Source organism: Globicephala melas, chromosome 17, assembly GCF_963455315.2.
Source record: "Globicephala melas chromosome 17, mGloMel1.2, whole genome shotgun sequence".
Classification (NCBI taxonomy): domain Eukaryota; kingdom Metazoa; phylum Chordata; class Mammalia; order Artiodactyla; family Delphinidae; genus Globicephala; species Globicephala melas.
Genome location: NC_083330.1, coordinates 43150328 through 43169497, shown reverse-complemented (window position 1 = coordinate 43169497; position 19170 = coordinate 43150328). Strand labels below are relative to the sequence as shown.

Genomic DNA, 19170 nt, shown 5'->3' with positions numbered 1-19170 from the left:
AAAACTGAAAGTTGATTCCTTAAAAAGATCAATAATATTAATAAGCCTCTAGCCAGGCTAACAAAAAAAATAAAAACAAAAAACCAGCAAACAAACAAAAAGCCAAAAGAGAGGAATCAAATTACTAACATCAGAAATGAAAGAGGGGACATAACTACAGATTCTATGGAAATTAAAAGAATAATAAAGGAATACTATGACCAAGCTCACAAATTTGATAACCATTTCAGGAAAATGAACCAATTCCTTGAAAGACAGAATCTAACAAAACTCACATAAGAAGAAATAAGAGGACTTGAATAGGCCTACATATATTAAAGAAATTGAATCATTAATTAATAACCTTCCAAAACAGAAAGCATCAGGCCTAGATGGGTCACTGGTGAATTCTATCAAATATTTAAGGAAGAAATTATACCAATTCTTACAATATCTTTATGTTCTTAGATTATCAGATATGAGTTGTGCTACTCATTTATGAATAGAAAAACATTCTTCTAGTTCACAGAAAGTCTTTTTTTTTTAATATTGAAATTTCACAGACATACCCCACTGAGGCTGGGGATAGGACCAAATTGTCTTCAGAGAGTCTGTACTTTTTTTTCAGTTGTGGTAGACACATAAAATAAAATTTGCCATCTTAATCATTCTTCAGTGTATTGTCTCTACTGTATTTCAGTATATTGTCTGTACTTTTAGTATCATCTCCAAGAAGGAATAAGGACCACAGACACATTTTTAAAACAACAAAAACAATCCTAGCTCATTTATGGAACTGTGAGGAATGACTTGACATTCAGGTGAGAGTTGTTAGAAATCTAACTCTGAGTGTGCCTTATTTACTCAAATCAGACCCTACTAAAAGGCATTAGAAGCAGGTAGGTAAATAGCAATCAACTTGCTAAGTTCTATAAATTCCTAAAACACATCAGAAATCTGTGAGTTATACCAGTTAGAATGGCCATCATCAAAAAATCTACAAACAATAAATGCTGGAGAGGGTGTGGAGAAAAGGGAACCCTCTTGCACTGTTGATGGGAATGTAAATGATACAGCCACTATGGAGAACAGTATGGAAGTTCCTTAAAAAACTAAAAATAGAACTACCATACGACCCAGCAATCCCACTACTGGGCGTACACCCTGAGAAAACCATAATTCAAAAAGCGTCATGTACCACAATGTTCACTGCAGCTCTATTTACAATAGCCAGGACATGGAAGCAACCTAAGTGTCCATCAACAGATGAATGGATAAAGAAGATGTGGCACATATATACAATGGAATATTACTCAGGCATAAAAAGAAACGAAATTGAGTTATTTGTAGTGAGGTGGATGGACACAGAGTCTGTCATACAGAGTAAAGTAAGTCAGAAAGAGAAAAACAAATACCATATGCTAACACATATATATGGAATCTAAAAAAAAAAGGAAAAAAAAAGGTTCTGAAGAACCTAGGGGTAGCACAGGAATAAAGACGCAGATGTAGAAAGTGGACTTGAGGACATGGGGAGGGGGAAGGGTAAGCTGGACAAAGTGAGAGACAGTGGCATGGACATATGTACACTACCAAACGTAAAATAGATAGCCAGTGGGAAGCAGCCACATAGCACAGGGAGATCAGCTCGGTGCTTTGTGACCACCTGGGCGGGGGAGGGAGACGTGAGAGGGAGGAGATATGGGGATATATGTATATGTACAGCTGATTCACTTTGCTATAAAGCAGAAACTAACACACCATTGTAAAGCAATTATACTCCAATAAAGATGTAAAAAAAAAAAAAAGAAATAAAAAAGAAATCTGTGAGTTAGATTTCACTGACATGATAGATTCATAAAATTGGCAAAAATAATATAGGAATTTGTTTCCAACCCAACTTGCTTCAAGGACTTCATTGAAAATGCCATGGGGAAATATTTTTGCTCTGCTTATTTTCATATCATATATTTATATTCTTACGGATTGTCTAAAATACATTGGGGAAAAAGTCAATATTTTGAAGAGTATACAGCTTTATAGTCCTTTTAGAAAAGATACTGAGCAAACAAATCATGGGTGGTAAAAGATGATATAGTTAGAGAATTTTTCTTTATGAAAGTTAAAAGCTTTATCATTTTTAAATAATTGAAAAAATAAAGGTGATTCAGACTAATGTAACAATTATAGTACAGCAACCACGGCAGAATGAAAAAAGCACTGATTTGAAAGACTTAAATTAAAACCTCAGATCCACCATTTTTTAGTTATGTGTGTATGATCTCAGACAGGTCGCTTATTACCTCTGAGTCACAATATCACAATCTGTAAAATGGTGATAATGTTCACATGTACCTCACGGTGTGGTTGTAATAACATGCTCGAAGATATATGAGTTAACTTACATAAAAGTACCTGGCACGCTTGCTTAGCATCAAGTGGCTCTCAGTGAACACCTCCTCCTTCCCTTCCTCCTTAATAGCACGTAGAGCCTTCTGCATAACTCATGACAAAAATATAAGCAATGCCTTTTTCAAAGATAAACAGTTTCTTCACTGGAGATTTTATAAAAGATTTATTCTAAGTACAGATATGATTATAGAAGTAAGGAAACAAAAAGCAGAGAAAAAATATTTTGAGAAGCATCTAACAAGCAGCTTTCTTTGTTTCATGCTGACATGCTTTGTGGTTACAATGTAGGCTTCCAATGAACACTGGATCAAAATTAAAATTCTAGGCAGGCATTCAAGTTTTTTGATTGTGTCCATTCTTCACTGAGCATGGGAAACGAATGCTTTAGAAGTTATTTATTGAAGATATTCCCACAGTACTCTCACAAAGTTCACTTCCAAAAGAGGCCCTGTCCCTGTAATGTATCTGAGTAAGTGAAAGCTACACCAGGTTTTGTGCACTGCACTTTAAAAATTGCAGCAGGGCAATAAAATCATGTTTTTAACAGAGGCTTTTCTGGGGCTGGGCCACAGCAATTTTGTGAAGGTGCATGATAAATTACAGGGAACGAGACCAAACAAATTTCAAAAATAAAGAACACCAATCCAAAATGATTTATGCCCATATTATGAATAAAATTAAATATAGAATAACTAGCAGAAAGCATTTAATTTTTGTTTTCCTATTATCAATGTAAAGTTGGCACAAATGCAGTAAGTCTAATCAAAATCAGGTAATAGTTACCTCTGTGGCTTTGCTTGATGGTTCCACTCCAGTCATATTTGCTACTATTAACTGATGTAAGAGTTGAACTTGAGCCACACTTAGGAAGAAGTCCAGGTTTGTGGTTATATTCACTTCCAACGAGTGGCCACACACTAAAATCTCCTGAAGGAAAAAAAGGTTGAATAGAGATAAAGAAACATGATAGCCATTAGATGATCATTTATCATTCTTACTTATTAGACCTTTACGATGTTGGTGAATTCTCCTGGGACTTGAGTTCACATGTTAATGAGAATAGCAGAAATGGTGAGCACGGTCACTCAACAGTTTAATGGATTAATTTAATAAACATTTATGAGGGCCTGCTGTGCACCAGGCCATGTGCTAGTTACAGGGAAACACACTAACAATAAGAATTTTTCACCATTTCATATACATTTGGCTTTTCATACGTCAAACTACTATCATTGTTTCAATATGTAGGCAATGATGCAATTCTTTAGCATAATCTTGTTCACCCACTCAGACGGACCAATATTTAGTGAGCATCTCCCAAGTAGCATGCAGCATACTAGAGTGCTAGGAATAAAACAGAGAGTGAGGGCTTCCCTGGTGGCGCAGTGGTTGAGAGTCCACCTGCCGATGCAGGGGACACGGGTTCGTGCCCTGGTCCGGGATGATCCCACATGCCGCAGCGGCTGGGCCCGTGAGCCATGGCCACTGAGCCTGCGTGTCTGCAGCCTGTGCTCCGCAACGGGAGAGGCCACAACAGTGAGAGGCCCGCGTACCGCAAAAAAAAAAAAAAAAAAAACAACAGAGAGTGAGGCTGGCCTTGAACGGCAATCTGCTTTTGAGAAGGTTACAATCTAGGTGGGCAGACAGATGTAAATAGGCAACTATAGGCAGCAATTACAGTCACAAGTGGTATGGTCTGAGTATTCTCCAAAGGATACACTCCAAATGATTTATAACAAAATGGAGTGCTGAAGTCAAAGGTAGCTAGACTAATTAATTTCACTTCTTTAAACTGCTAAAATCTTGGCAGCATTAGGTAGCTGTCCACTACTTAACTGGTGTTGTGCTGCATAACTGAGTCATTTGAACATTCATTGCTGGAAAACCATTCAGGGAAGGAAAACAGAAATGAAAAACAATCCAGAAGTTTCACTTAATAAGCAGAAGCCCTGCCTCTTGTCATGAAGTGCATGTGGACAATGTTCAAATGCTTGGAAATGTCCAACAAACCTTCTCCTTAATAGTGTCATCCAAGAGAATGGATTTAAGGAGACTTATGATGGGTCCAAATACAAACTACACAGCTTAGAGCAGCTTTTAATAAAGCCATAAAGAACAGCATGTCGGAAATGATCCCCTTTTTCTGGTTAAATAAACTTTCCCCCCAAAAAGTTTCCAAAATTTACTCATTATAGTTAGAATTCTTATTTTATTCCTCAAGTAATGATGAAGGGAATATATTTGTGTATTTTCAACCAATTGTGTTACTTAGTAACTGAAAGATATAAGTAGACTTAATTTTTATACACCTTTTGTGGATATAAAGATATCCTGCCTAACCTAACTTTCCCTATAGGGCAATTATAAACATCAAATAAGATAACACATACAAAATATTTTTTTTGTTTTTTATATAAATTTATTTATTTATTTATATTTTTGGCTGTATTGGGTCTTCGTTGCTGCGTGTGGGCTTTCTCTAGTTGCGGTAAGCGGGGGCTGCTCTTCATTGTGGTGGCTTCTCTTGTTGTGGAGCACGGGCTCTAGATGCACGGGCTGCAGTAGTTGTGGCGCGCAGGCTCAGTAGATGTGGCACACAGGCTTAGTTGCTCCGCGGCATGTGGGATCTTCCCGGACCAGGGATCCAACTCGTGTCCCCTGCATTTTTTTTTTTTTCTAGTTAAACAATGATTTTATTGCTTGAGTACAACAGACAAATTTATGCAACCAGGGCAGAGGCTGTGGATGACTCGTATTTCCAGTTGTAGGGGAGGACTCGTTTGGTCTTGTAATATCGAGCCAACTGGTGAATACGGCTCTCAATCAGAATCAGACAGAATTTGGCATCTTTATCCTTTCTGTTTCTCTCGAGATGCTTTCGAACAGCAACAGCTTTCTTAATTAAATGATAGAGATCCTCAGGAAGATCAGGAGCAAGTCCTTTGGACTTAAGAATTACAAGATTTTATTGCCTGTCACAAAACATACTTGTGCAACACCATGTGAGTCTCTCAGGATTACACCTTAACCACTGCGCCACCAGGGAAGCCCCAAAATATTGCTTTTTAAAAACTCAAAGAATGATGTAAACTTTTATCACCTTAGATTAATAATATATTTAATCTGTGCCTAATTTTTCTGAACTTTTTATAACAACTGCCTATAACTCTGTGAATGATCAAAAAGTTTATAAAGTTTTTAGCATAACAAACTTTTATGAAGAATATTTTTAAAGTTATGATGGATCACATTATTATTACATTTCTATTCTAGTCATGGAGGCAGTATACCATAGTGATTAGACTTCAAACCTGGATCCGTTAGTACCTGGCGAGTAGGATTGGTCAAGTTACTTAATTTCTTTTGATCTCAGTTTCCTCATCTATAAAATATGTATACTAATAATATCTACCTCATATGGATTCTGTGAAGAGTAAATAAGTTAATTCATGTAGAACTCTCTTTCTAAGGTAATCCATGTGAGAACCCTAAGTGATCTGTCAATATTATTGTTGCTTTCATTAGAAAGAGGCCGTAGAGGTCAGGAGTGTATGGCCAGGAGCCAGACCAGTTAGCTTCACACCATGTTCTGCTTCTTACTATTTGTGAATATTTAGACAAGTTAACTCTTTATGCTTCAGTTTCCTCATCTACAAAACGAGGACAGTAGGAGAAGTTAATAGGATTATTATAAGGATTAAATGAGTTATTACATGAAAAGCAATACCTAAATAGTACTATAAAGTGCTTAATAATTATTAGCTACAATAATAACTTATTAATAATAAGCTAATTTGATATCCTATGCACGGAAACTATGAAAACTCCTAACACACAAGAAAAGCTGCTCCAACATTTAGACTAAAATAAAAGCTAAATTAATTTCTAACCTCAGTGTGCATATTTTCTGGAGAAATTACTTTGGTGAAAATGATGGCAGGTGCTCCAGTTATTCGGACAGAGAAATCTGTTAAAATGGGAGTCAAAATTGCTCTTCTTTCTTGATGCCTCCGTATGCTAAAAGATAAAGTAAAAATTATTAGCTTTTTCATTTTTAAGGATAATTTTCATTAAATTTGTACAAGTCTCTGTACTACAAACATGTATGACAAAATTACATTATTATTTTGAGTGTGTCTATCTGTACATTTTATAATCATAATTTTGTAACTTCAATTCTTCAGATTCATATAAAAAATCACTGAGAAATTCAGACATAATTAATCAATTTCATATTAGTAGCATCCTAGGACATTTCAATAAATTACTTTTTCTATTTTAATTCCTTTTGTTTTTACAGTTTAGGATCTCTCTTGCTACCAAAAATAATCTTACTATTTTGTGATCATTTTTAATTTCCTAGTTTTAATATTTCTGACATTCTGCTTCACAACTGCCATCTTTCCAATCTCAGTAGGTTCACACGCATATCCTCTTAATCTTTGACTTCTTTGACTCTAAGAACTATCTGAGTTCATAGATTATGACTGCCTTTACAGTTTGTGAAATGGCTTTTGTGACTTTGATACTGAATTCTTCTTCACAGCAACCCTGGATGTGAAGTAAGGAACATTACTGGTCCCACATTATCTATGAGGAAATGAAGTTCAGGGACTGGGCTAAGGCCACCCAGTTGGAACAAAAGTTCCACAACTGGGCCCGCAGGGCAAGTTGATAACACAGCAGCATTTGACCTCTATTTTAATTCTTCTTTATACATTCTCACCTTTTGATCAGTTATTTAGCACACTATTCCTACTCTACATTCAAAATCGCTAATTGCTAATAATTTCAAAGGAAGTATTGCGTTCATCGTAGAAAATAAAATTGGAAAATATTATTGAGAAACCAAAGCTTGTGCTAGTGCAGATCTTCACGTCTACTACCCATATTCTTAGTTTTCATTTCATGAAATAATACAGTTCTATGTTTTATTAGCAAGCCGTACCTCAAAAGTTCCTTGGAACCATTAATTTAATATTCCTTATAAATATGTCCCTATTATTCTCTTTCATTATAAAATGACCAAGTTGAGATCAGAGAATTGGCATAAGTCATCTCATGAAAAAGCCTAGATAAAACTCAAGTCTGTCTACATCCTTTTCTACCAGAGTAGTCTAGAGAGTACTAGTATCTTTTGTTGAAACTGTGCAATGGGCAGAGCTTTCTATGGCGTCTGCCAAAAAAGCAAATTGGATCATCTGGTTCTGTGACACATAAGTATTGGATTTCAAGAAAGTCAATTTTAAAGAATTAAGAGATCTAGTGAATAGAGGGTAACAGGAAGAAGTATTAAAATATGAATACAGAGGAAGGGCTGAGATCCTGAGAGACACCACAATTATAGCCTAATAGCTCAAATTCCATAAAATGACCAATGTGAGAAACATGTAACATCTGATGTGCTCTCATAGGGGAGTGCTAAAATATACGATGTATTAAAAATACCTTAAAATGGAAAACATGGCAGGGAACCAACTAAGAGCAAACCTTAGCTGAAGCACTGATGGGGAAAAAAAAGTACTTGTTTGTATCATAATTTTTTCCCACTATGTGAATTAAATCAGTAAGTAAAACAACATATGGAAGACCTATGATGTTAGAAAACATTTTTTAAAGTTTTTTAAGTCAACAGTCTTATAAAACTAGAACTTTACTGGTATAGAGCGCTAAAATTTCTTTTGTATTATCTCTGGTAAGTATGTGAGTTAAGGATACATATTTTTTAAATCATAAAAACTTTTTTATAGATTCAAGTATTTTCAAGGATGAATTCAAAAGAAAGTAAAAATAAACACTGAAGAAATAACTACAACAAGAATTAAATTCGGCTAATATTTTACTAGATAATAATCTAGTAAACTAACAAAAGAGGGAAGTAAAACTCAAAGTATTAACTGACATTGTTAATGACTTCAGGGTCCTACCCACTCTCAGTAAACCAAGGGAATAGATTTTTAATGGCCATATTGAGACAACAGGCTAATCCTTACATCCCTGACAGGCAAGGATTTTGAAACGAGCTGCCAACTTAGATCTGGGGCCATTAAAAGGTCAGAAAAACAACTTCCAATCAGAAATAGAAAAAAACAAGGAAGTTTGCCTGATTTGGCACGAGGGATTATTGAAAAAACAGAGATCTCCCTGCTTTTTCAACTTAAAAATTAAAATAAAAATAATGAGAAAATTAAAAATAATGGGAATACCCCATGTGTGTTTGGAAGCTGTAACTTATATTACTTGTGTTGGTCCAGGAATACCCATATTGAGTTATTCATATAAAAGTGGCATCAGACCTTTGATAACCCCAGGGCATCAGTCAGAAATAGATGTAAAACCTCTTTGGAAAAATATGCTTTCAAACCGACAGAAAGGATTCCCAGGAACAAAGACCACTAAAGATAAACTCCCAATCACAGATTGTATATGCACTCCAAAAAAATTTTTTTTAGCAAGAGGAGAATTCAACACCATTATCAAATTCATTACCAAGAACTTCTGATAATGGAATTTCCACATATGGAAAATACAATAAATTTCTTTAAAATCATTAAAGACATATAGGATGGAATGAAAAACAGGAGGAAAAAACCAAGGTACTATCAAAAAAGGTAAAACGGATTTGAAAAACAACCAAATAGAGTATCCAGAAATAAAAAATGTAGTTATTAAAATTAAACATATAATAGATGGATAAACAGAATTTTAGATATAACTTAAGAAAAAATTAGTAAACTAGAAATACTACAGAGAAATATAGACCAGAAGATACTTAAGACTTGTGGTAATCAACTGAGATAATCCCTTAGAGTGGATATTCCTAAATGTAAAAAACAGTAATATTCAAACACATTTATTCTAAACAATAAATATATATAACATACTTTTCAGAAAATTATTGGTTATAATTTTATTAACTATACCTATTTTTACAGATTTCTCTTATTTTTAGATAGTCATAAGGATAAGTCATTTGATTTGTAAGGTAACTTTAAAAATCAAATATTTAGTTAAGAGTTGAAGATCATTTTAGTGTGTGTGTATGTGTGTGTGTGTGGTTTTTTCTTTTCCTTCCAAGAGGAACACTATCTGGTGACGTTCTAATGCAATTGAAATAAAACGTATGATATATGATTATGATGATTATATTCAACTTAAATATTTTATGAGATTTTGAGTACCTATTGTCTGCAGTAACTATGCTAAGATATAAAGAAGAGTAAGGCTGGACAAGACACATCTTTATCCTTTAACCTCTATGTCACCTTTTCAAGTTGCCAAGGATACCTTCAGCCAATATATAAGGTAGAAAATATTTGCTGGCTGTTGGGAAGTATAAACTAACTGCTCCTTCCTGCTGTACTAGGTCACCTTTTCCCTTCATACTCAGTTCCCAGGTACTTTAAGCAGCAGGAGAAAACACATTCTCTCACGTAAACCCATGAAAAAGTTTAAGGGGATTATTATAAAATCATACAATTCAAGAAGGTTTAGATCACCCCAGGCATTAATCGATAAACTATGGGAATTAGACTAACTTCTGTTTTATAATTTTGCTTAGGCATTAGCTTGACATCCTTACAAATAAAGACAAAAGTGATGGTTTTCAGGTGGAAGAGTAAAAACAAAGAAAATGCTTTCCTTCCACATTCTTGTTTATGATTTCAGGCACAATTCTGGAAAAATCTCATGTTTGATGAATCACAAATCAAAATATGCAAGGGCTCCTATGAACATGTGGGTAATACTTTACTTCAAAAAGTAAAAATGGGAGGAGACCTTCAAGATGGTGGAGGAGTAAGACGTGGATATCACCTTCCTCCCCACAAATACATCAGAAATACATCTACATGTGGAACAACTCCTACAGAACACCTACTGAACGCTGGCAGAAGACCTCAGACCTCCCAAAAGGCAAGAAACTCCCCACGTATCTGGGAAGGGTAAAAGAAAAAAGAAAAAACAGAGACAAAAGAATAGGGACAGGACCTGCACCAGTGGGAGGGAGCTGTGAAAGAGGAAAGGTTTCCACACACTAGGAAGCCCCTTCACTGGCGGAGACGCGGGGTTGAGTGGGGGGAAGCAGCTTCGGAGCCACGGAGGAGAGCGTAGCAACAGGGGTGCGGAGGGCAAAGCGGAGAGATTCGCTCACAGAGAACCGGTGCTGACCAGCACCCACCAGTCCGAGAGGCTTGTCTGCTCACCTGCCAGGGCGGGCGGGGTCTCGAAGCTGAGGCTTGGGCTTCGGAGGTCGGATGCCAGGGAGAGGACTGGGGTTGGCTGCCTAAACACAGTCTGAAGGGGGCCAGTGTGCCACAGCTAGCCGGGAGGGAGTCTGGGAAACAGGTCAGAACTGCTGAAGAGGCAAGAGACTTTTTCTTCCCTCTTTGTTTCCTGGTGCGCGAGGAGAGGGGATTAAGAGCGCAGCTTAAAGGAGCTCCAGAGACGCTCGCGAGCCGCGGCTATCAGCGCAGACCCCAGAGATGGGCATGAGACACTAAGGCTGTTGCTGTAGCCACCAAGAAGCCTGTGTGCGAGCACAGGTCACTATCCACAACCCCCTTCCGGGAGCCTGTGCAGCCCGCCACGGCCAGGATCCCGTGATCCAGGGACAACTTCCCCGGGAGAACGCATGGTGCGCCTCAGGCTGGTGCAACCGGCCTCTGCCGCCGCAGGCTCACCCCGCATCCGTACCCCTCCCTCCCCACAGACTGAGTGAGCCAGAGCCCCCTAATCAGCAGCTCCTTTAACCCAGTCCTGTCTGAGCGAAGAACAGACGCCCTCAGGTGACCTACATGCAGAGGTGGGGCCAAATGCAAAGGTGAGCCCCAGGAGCTGTGCAAACAAAGAAGAGAAAGGAAAATCTCTCCCAGTAGCCTCAGGAGCAGCGGATTAAATCTCCACAATCAACTTGATGTAACCTGCATCTGTGGAATACCTGAAGAGACAATGATTCATTCCAAATTGAGGCAGTGGACTTGGGGAGCAATGATATATATATATATTTTCCCTTTTTGTTTTTTTGTGAGTGTGTACGTGTATGTGTCTCTGTGTGATTTTGTCTGTATAGCTTTGATTTTACCATTTATCCTAAGGTTCTGTTTTTTGTTTTTGTTTTTTTAGTATAGTTTTTAGTGGTTGTTATTACTGGTGGATTTGTTTTTTGGTTTGGTTGCTCTCTTCTTTCTTTTCTTTTCTTAATACTTTTTAATCTTTTTTATTTTTAATAACTTTATTTTATTTATTTATTTTTCTCTTTCTTTTTTTCAGCCTTTTATTCTGAGCCATGTGGATGGCAGGGTCTTGGTGCTCTGGCCAGGTGTCAGGCCTGGGCCGCTGAGGTGGGAGAGCCGAGTTCAGGACACTGGTCCACCAAAGACGTCCCAGCACCACGTAATATCAAACAGTGAAAATCTCCCAGAGATCTCCATTGCAACGCCAAGACCCAGCTCCACTCAATGACTAACAAGCTCCAGTGCTGGGCACCCTATGTCAATCAACTTGCAAGACAGGAACACAACCCCATACATTAGCAGAGAGGCTGCCTAAAATCATAATAAGGCCACAGACACCCCAAAACACACCACAACACATGGACCTGCCCAGGAGAAAGACAAGACCCAGCATCACCCACCAGAAAACAGGCACTAGTCCCCTCCACCAGGAAGCCTATACAACCCACTGAACCAACCTTAGCCACTGGGGACAGACACCAAAAAAAATGGGAATTACGAACCTGCAGCCTGCGAAAAGGAGACCCCCAAACAGTAAGTTAAGCAAAATGACAACACACAGAAATACACAGCAGATGAAAGAGCAAGGTAAAAACCCACCAGACCAAACAAATGAAAGGAAATAGGCAGTCTACTTGAAAAAGAATTCAGAGTAATGATAGTAAACATGATCCAAAATCTTGGAAATAGAATGGAGAAAATACAAGAAATGTTTAATAAGGACCTAGAGGAACAAAAGAGCATATGAACAATGATGAGCAACACAAGAAATGAAATTAAAAATTCTCTAGAAGGAATCAATAGCAGAATAACTGAGGCAGAAGAACGGAGAAGTGACCTGGAAGATAAAATAGTGGAAATAAGTACTGCAGAGCAGAATAAAGGAAAAAGAATGAAAAGAATTGAGGACAGTGTCTGAGACCTCTGGGACAACATTAAACACACCAACATTCGAATTATAGGGGTCTCAGAAGAAGAAGAGAAAAAGAAAGGGACTGAGAAAATATCTGAAGAGATTATAGTTGAAAACTTCCCTAATATGGGAAAAGAAATAGTTAATCAAGTAAGCAAAGAGAGTCAATACAGGATAAATCCAAGGAGAAACACGCCAAGACACATATTAATTAAACTATCAAAAATTAAATACAACGAAAAAATATTAAAAGCAGCAAGGGAAAAACAACAAATAACATGTATGGGACTCCCCATTGGGTAATAGCTTATCTTTCAGCAGAAACTCTGCAAGCCAGAAGGGAGTGGCAGGACACATTTAAAGTGATGAAAGGGGAAAGAACTACAACCAAGATTATTCTACCCAGCAAGGACCTCATTCAGATTTGATGGAGAAATTAAAACCTTTACAGACAAGCAAAAGCTAAGAGAATTCAGCACCACGAAACCAGCTTTACAACAAATCCTAAAGGAACTTCTCTAGGCAGGAAACACAAGAGAAGGAAAAGACCTGTGATAACCAACCCAAAACAATTAAGAAAATGGTAATAGAAACATATATGTAAATAATTACCTTAAATGTAAATGGATTAAATGCTCCAACCAAAAGACGAAGACTGGCTGAATGGATACCAAAACAAGACTCGTATATATGCTGTCTACAAGAGACCTACTTCAGACCTAGGGACACATACAGACTGAAAGTAGAAGGGATGGAAAAAGATATTCCATGCAAATGGAAATCAGAAGAAAGCTGGAGTAGCAATTCTCATATCAGACAAAATAGACTATAAAAGAAAGACTAGTACAAGAGAAACAGACAGACACTACATAAAGATCAAGGGATCGATCCAAGAAGAAAATATAACAATTGTAAATATTTATGGGCTTCCCTGGTGGCGCAGTGGTTGAGAGTCCGCCTGCCGATGCAGGGGACATGGGTTTGTACCCCTGTCCAGGAAGATCCCACGTGCCGCGGAGCAGCTGTGCCCGTGAGCCATGGCCGCTGAGCCTGCGCATCCGGAGCCTGTGCTCTGCAACGGGAGAGGCCACAATGGCGAGAGGCCCACATACCAAAAAAAAAAAAAAAAAAATTTATGTACCCAACATAGGAGCACCTCAATACATAAGGCAAACGCTAACAGCCATAAAAGGGAATATTGACAGTAACACAAACATAGTAGCGAAGTTTCACACCCCACTTTCACCAATGGACAGATCATCCAAAATGAAAATAAATAAGGAAACACAAGCTTTAAGTGATACATTAAACAAAATGGACTTAATTGATATCTATAAGACATTCCATCGAAAAACAACAGAATACACTGTTTTTCCCAAGTGTCATGAGACATTCTCCAGGATAGATCATATCATGGGTCACAAGTCAAGCCTTGGTAAGTTTAAGAAAACTGAAATCGTATCAACTATCTTTTCCAACCACAAAGCTATGAGAGTAGATACCAATTACAGGAAAAAAAATCTGTAAAAAATACAAACACATGGAGGCTAAACAATACACTACTTAATAATGAAGTGATCACTGAAGAAATCAAAAAATACCTAGAAACAAATGACAATGAAAACAGAACAACCCAAAACCTATCAGATGCAGCAAAAGCAGTTTTAAGAGGGAAGTTTATAGCAATACAATCCTACTTAAGAAACAAGAAATATCTCACATAAATAACCTAACCTTAAACCTAAAGCAATTAGAGAAAGAAGAACCAAAAAACCCCAAAGATAGCAGAAGAAAAGAAATCATAAAGATCAGATCAGAAATAAATGAAATAAAATGAAGGAAACAACAGCTAACATCAATAAAACTAAACGTAGATTCTTTGAGAAGATAAACAAAATTGATAAACCATTAGCCAGACTCATCAAGAAAAAAAGGGAGAAGACTCAAATCAACAGAATGAGAAATGAAAAAGGAGAAGTAACAATTGACACTGCAGAAATACAAAAGATCATGAGGGATTACTACAAGCAGTTCTAGGCCAATAAAATGGACAACCTGGAAGAAATGGACAAATTCTTAGAAAAGCACAACCTTCCGAGACTGAACCAGGAAGAAACAGAAAATATAAACAGACCAATCACAAGCACTGCAATTGAGACTGTGATTAAAAATATTCCAGCAAACAAAAGCCCAGGACCAGGAGGATTCACAGGCGAATTCTATCAAACATTTAGAGGGGAGCTAACACCTATCCTTCTCAATCTCTTCCAAAATATAGCAGAGGAAAGAACACTCACAAACTCATTCTATGAGGCCACCATCACCCTGATACCAAAACCAGACAACGATGTCACACACAAAAAAAACTACAGACCAACATCACTGATGAACATAGATGCAAAAATCCTCAACAAAATACTAGCAAAGAGAATCCAACAGCACATTCAAAGGATCATACACCATGATCAAGTGGGTTTATCCCAGGAATGCAAGGATTCTTCAATATATGAAATCAATCAATGTGATAAACCATATTAACACAATGAAGGAGAAAAACTATATGATTATCTGAATAGATGCAGAAAAAGCTTTCGATAAAATTCAAATCCCATTTATGATAAAAACTCTTCAAAAAGTAGAGTGGAACATGGGTGGAACTTACCTCAACATAATAAAGGTCTTATATAATAAACCCATAGCCAACATCATTCTGAACGGTGAAAAATTGAAACCATTTCCACTAAGATCAGGAACAAGACAAGGTTGCACACTCTCACTACTATTATTCAATATACTTTTGGAAGTTTTAGGCACAGCAATCAAAGAAGAAAAAGAAATAAAAGGAACCAAATCGTAAAAGAAGAAGTAAAAATGTCACAGTTTGCAGATGACATGATACTATATATAGAGAATCCCAAAGATGCTAGCAGAAAACTACTAGAGCTAATCAATGTATTTTGTAAAGAAGCTGGATATAAAATTAATGCACAGAAATCTCTTGTATTCCTATACACTAATGATGAAAAATCTGAAAGAGTAATTAAGGAAACACTCCCACTTACCACTGCAACAAAAAGAATCAAATACCTAGGAATAAACCTACCTAAGGAGACCAAAGAACTGTATGCAGAACACTGTAAGACACTGATGAAAGAAATTAAAGATGATACAAACAGATGGAGAGATATACCATGTTCTTGGATTGGAAGAATCAACATTGTGAAAATGACTGTACTACCCAAAGCAATCTACAGATTCAATGCAATCCCTATCAAGCTACCAGTGGCATTTTTCACAGAATTAGAACAAAAAATTGCACAATTTGTATGGAAACACAAAAGATCCCAAATAGCCAAGCAATTTTGAGAAAGAAAAACGGAGCTGGAGGAATCAGGCTCCCTGACTTCAGACTATACTACAAAGCTACAGTAATCAAGAGAGTACGGTACTGGCACAAAAAGAGAAATACAGATCGATGGAATAGGATAGAAAGCCCAGAGATAAATCCACGCACATATGGTCCCCTTGTCTTTGATAAACAAGGCAAGAATATACAATGGAGAAAAAACAGCCTCTTCAATAAGTGGTGCTGAGAAAAGTGGACAGCTACATCTAAAACAATGAAATTAGAACACTCCCTAACACCACAGACAAAAATAAACTGAAAATGGATTAAAGACCTAAACGTAAGGCCAGCCACTATAAAACTCTTAGAGGAAAACATATGCAGAACACTCTATGACATAAATCACAGCAAGATCCTTTTTGACCCACCTCCTAGAAAAATGGAAATAAAAACAAAAATAAACAAATGGGACCTAATGAAATTGAAAAGCTTTTGCACAGCAAAGGAAACCATAAACAAGACAAAACAACAACCCTCAGAATAGGAGAAAATATTTGCAAATGAAGCAACTGACAAAGGATTAATCTCCAAAATTTACAAGCAGCTCATGCAGCTCAATATCAAAAAAACAACCAGTCCAAAAATGGGCAGAAGACCTAAATAGACATTTTTCCAAAGAAGATATACAGATTGCCAACAAACACATGAAAGAATGCTCAACATTATTAGTCATTAGAGAAATGCAAATCAAAACTACAATGAGGTATCACCTCACACCAGTCAGAATGGCCATCATCAAAAATCTACAAACAAATGCTGGAGAGGGTGTGGAGAAAAGGGAACCTTCTTGCACTGTTGGTGGGAATGTAAATTGATACAGCCACAATGGAGAGCGGTATGGAGGTCCCTTAAAATACTAAAAATAGAACGATCATATCACCCAGCAATCCCACTACTGGGTATACACCTTGAGAAAACCATAACTCAAAAAGAGTCATGTACCACAATGTTCACTGCAGCTCTATTTACAATAGCCAGGGCATGGAAGCAACCTAAGTGTCCATCGACAGATGAATAGATAAAGAAGATGTGGCACATATATACAATGGAATAAAACTCAATCATAAAAGAAAACGAAATTGAGGTATTTGTAGTGAGGTGGATGGACCTAGAATCTGTCATACAGAGTGAAGTAAGTCAGAAAGAGAAAAACAAATACCGTATGCTAACACATGTATATGGAATCTAAAAAATAAAGAATGGTCATGAAGAACCTTGGGGCAGGATGGGAATAAAGATGCAGACCTACTATAGAACGGACTTGAGGACACGGGGAGGGGGAACGGTAAGCTGAGACAAAGTGAGGGAGTGGTATGTACATATATACACTACCAAATGTAAAATCGATAGCTAGTGAGAAGCAGTCGCATAGCACAGGCAGATCAGCTCGGTGCTTTGTGACCACCTAGACGGGTGGGATAGGGAGGGTGGGAGGGAGGGAGATGCAAGAGGGAGGATATATGGAGATATATGTATAGTATAGCTGATTCCCTTTTTATAAAGCAGAAACTAAAACACCATTGTAAAACAATTATGCTCCAATAAAGATGTTAAAAAAACATCAGAAGCAAATACAAAAAAAAAAGTAAAAATGTAAGATAACAATGAATAGTCATGATCTCTCAGAATTAAGGCATTATTCATGCTTCAGGTACTTTAATAGCAACATAATGCCATACTTCCACATAGTCAATGTTACTTACCCTGTTGAGCATAGAACGGATAGATTTTAAGATCGTGTCAAATTCAAATTCAGCCTGCTAAGTAAACACAGTAATAACAATTTAAAAAAATCCTATCTGTGGGTCTTCCCTGGTGATGCAGTTGTTGAGAATCTGCCTGTCAGTGTAGGGAATGCGGGTTCAAGCCCTGGACTGGGAAGATCCCACATGCCGCGGAGCAACTAAGCCCGTGCGCCACAACTACTGAGCCTGAGCTCTAGAGCCTGTGAGCCACAACTACTGATCCCGAGTGCCACAACTACTGAAGCCCTCACACCTAGAGCCCATGCTCCTCAACAAGAGAAGCCACTGCAATGAGAAGCCCACGCACCACAACGAAGAGTATCCCCCGCTCGCCACAACTAGATCAAGCCCTTGCGCAGCAATGAAGACTCAACACAGCCAAAAATAAAATTAATTAATTAATTAAAAAAAAATCCTATGTGTGGTGAAAAAGGCCAAAGGGTAGTATATGTAATGTGGTCCATGTACATCAAAATACTCAAACAAATAAATATGTTCTATTTCTCTCAATAAAGTCAGAAAGATAATTTACACAAGGAAGTCAAACACAGATAGTGAGAGGGCCAAATAAAAGCATTTGCTATAAAAACTAAATTATTTATTTTTTAACTGTAGTTTTCAACTCTATTCAAATTTTATCTTTAAATATTACAAACAAGAAAATCATATTAACTTGGAGAATTAAGGCTCATTGGCATTTTCGGGAAATTACAAGATAAACTTTCCACACCATCCCACACACCCTGAAAGCTCTAATCACCATGTCAAACAGCAATAGTGATTTTAATGTGTAACCTGAACATGGCAGACATCAGTACAGGTTATTTTAGTTCTCATCACTTCATTACCTCAGATTATAAAAATAAGCCCAGATGCAGTAAAAATGGTTGCTAAAAGAAAACAGGTGATTAACTAACAATGAACTTAGCATAAGAGTAAGGGGTCAGAGTACTGAGTACAAGAAAAGTAATTGACTAAGAGGAAGCAAACCGAGGTTCCACACTTAGCTGTATTTTTAAGTGACACTAGACAAGCAAAGGAATCTCCTCAAACTTAGTTTGCTGTAGTGGTTTTGTTCCGTAACTTGCTAAGAACGGTTCAGAGTTTAGAAAGAAAATTGCAAGAGAGTTGGAATGTGGAAGAGAAATAACAGACAATATTCTCTGACAGTCATACTGTTTTAAATAGCAGTGAAATTACGATGCAGAGGTACCAGCAGATTCCAGCTTGTCCTCACTCTTCCCACCTTTGTGACTTTTTCCTGATTGTTGGCTCTGCTGGCCAATAGCAACTGCAGGCTCAACTCCAGAAGCAGAAGCAATAACCTCCCATGGACTTGCCTACCAGCCTTTGGTGCTCCCTCCAGCCACTGGACGTGCCTGGCTTCCCAGGTTCCCTGGGGTGCTACAAATTTTTACCCAGGTCACCCAGCTTCTTCCACAATTGGATAAGGTCTTACTCCTAAAATAAATCCCTTATGTT

At 37.4% G+C, this 19170-nt stretch overlaps 1 protein-coding gene across 1 annotated transcript in view; it reads right to left on the bottom strand.

Moving 5' to 3' along the window:
- VPS13B (vacuolar protein sorting 13 homolog B) overlaps positions 1–19170 on the bottom strand; it is a 798623-nt gene that overhangs the window by 294848 nt on the left and 484605 nt on the right. The window contains exons 32-33 of the mRNA XM_060287492.2: positions 6282–6408; positions 3175–3318 (exon numbers count right to left, since the gene is read on the bottom strand). Coding sequence (XP_060143475.1) covers positions 3175–3318; positions 6282–6408 — 271 coding nt within the window. The remainder of the gene's footprint in view (positions 1–3174; positions 3319–6281; positions 6409–19170) is intronic.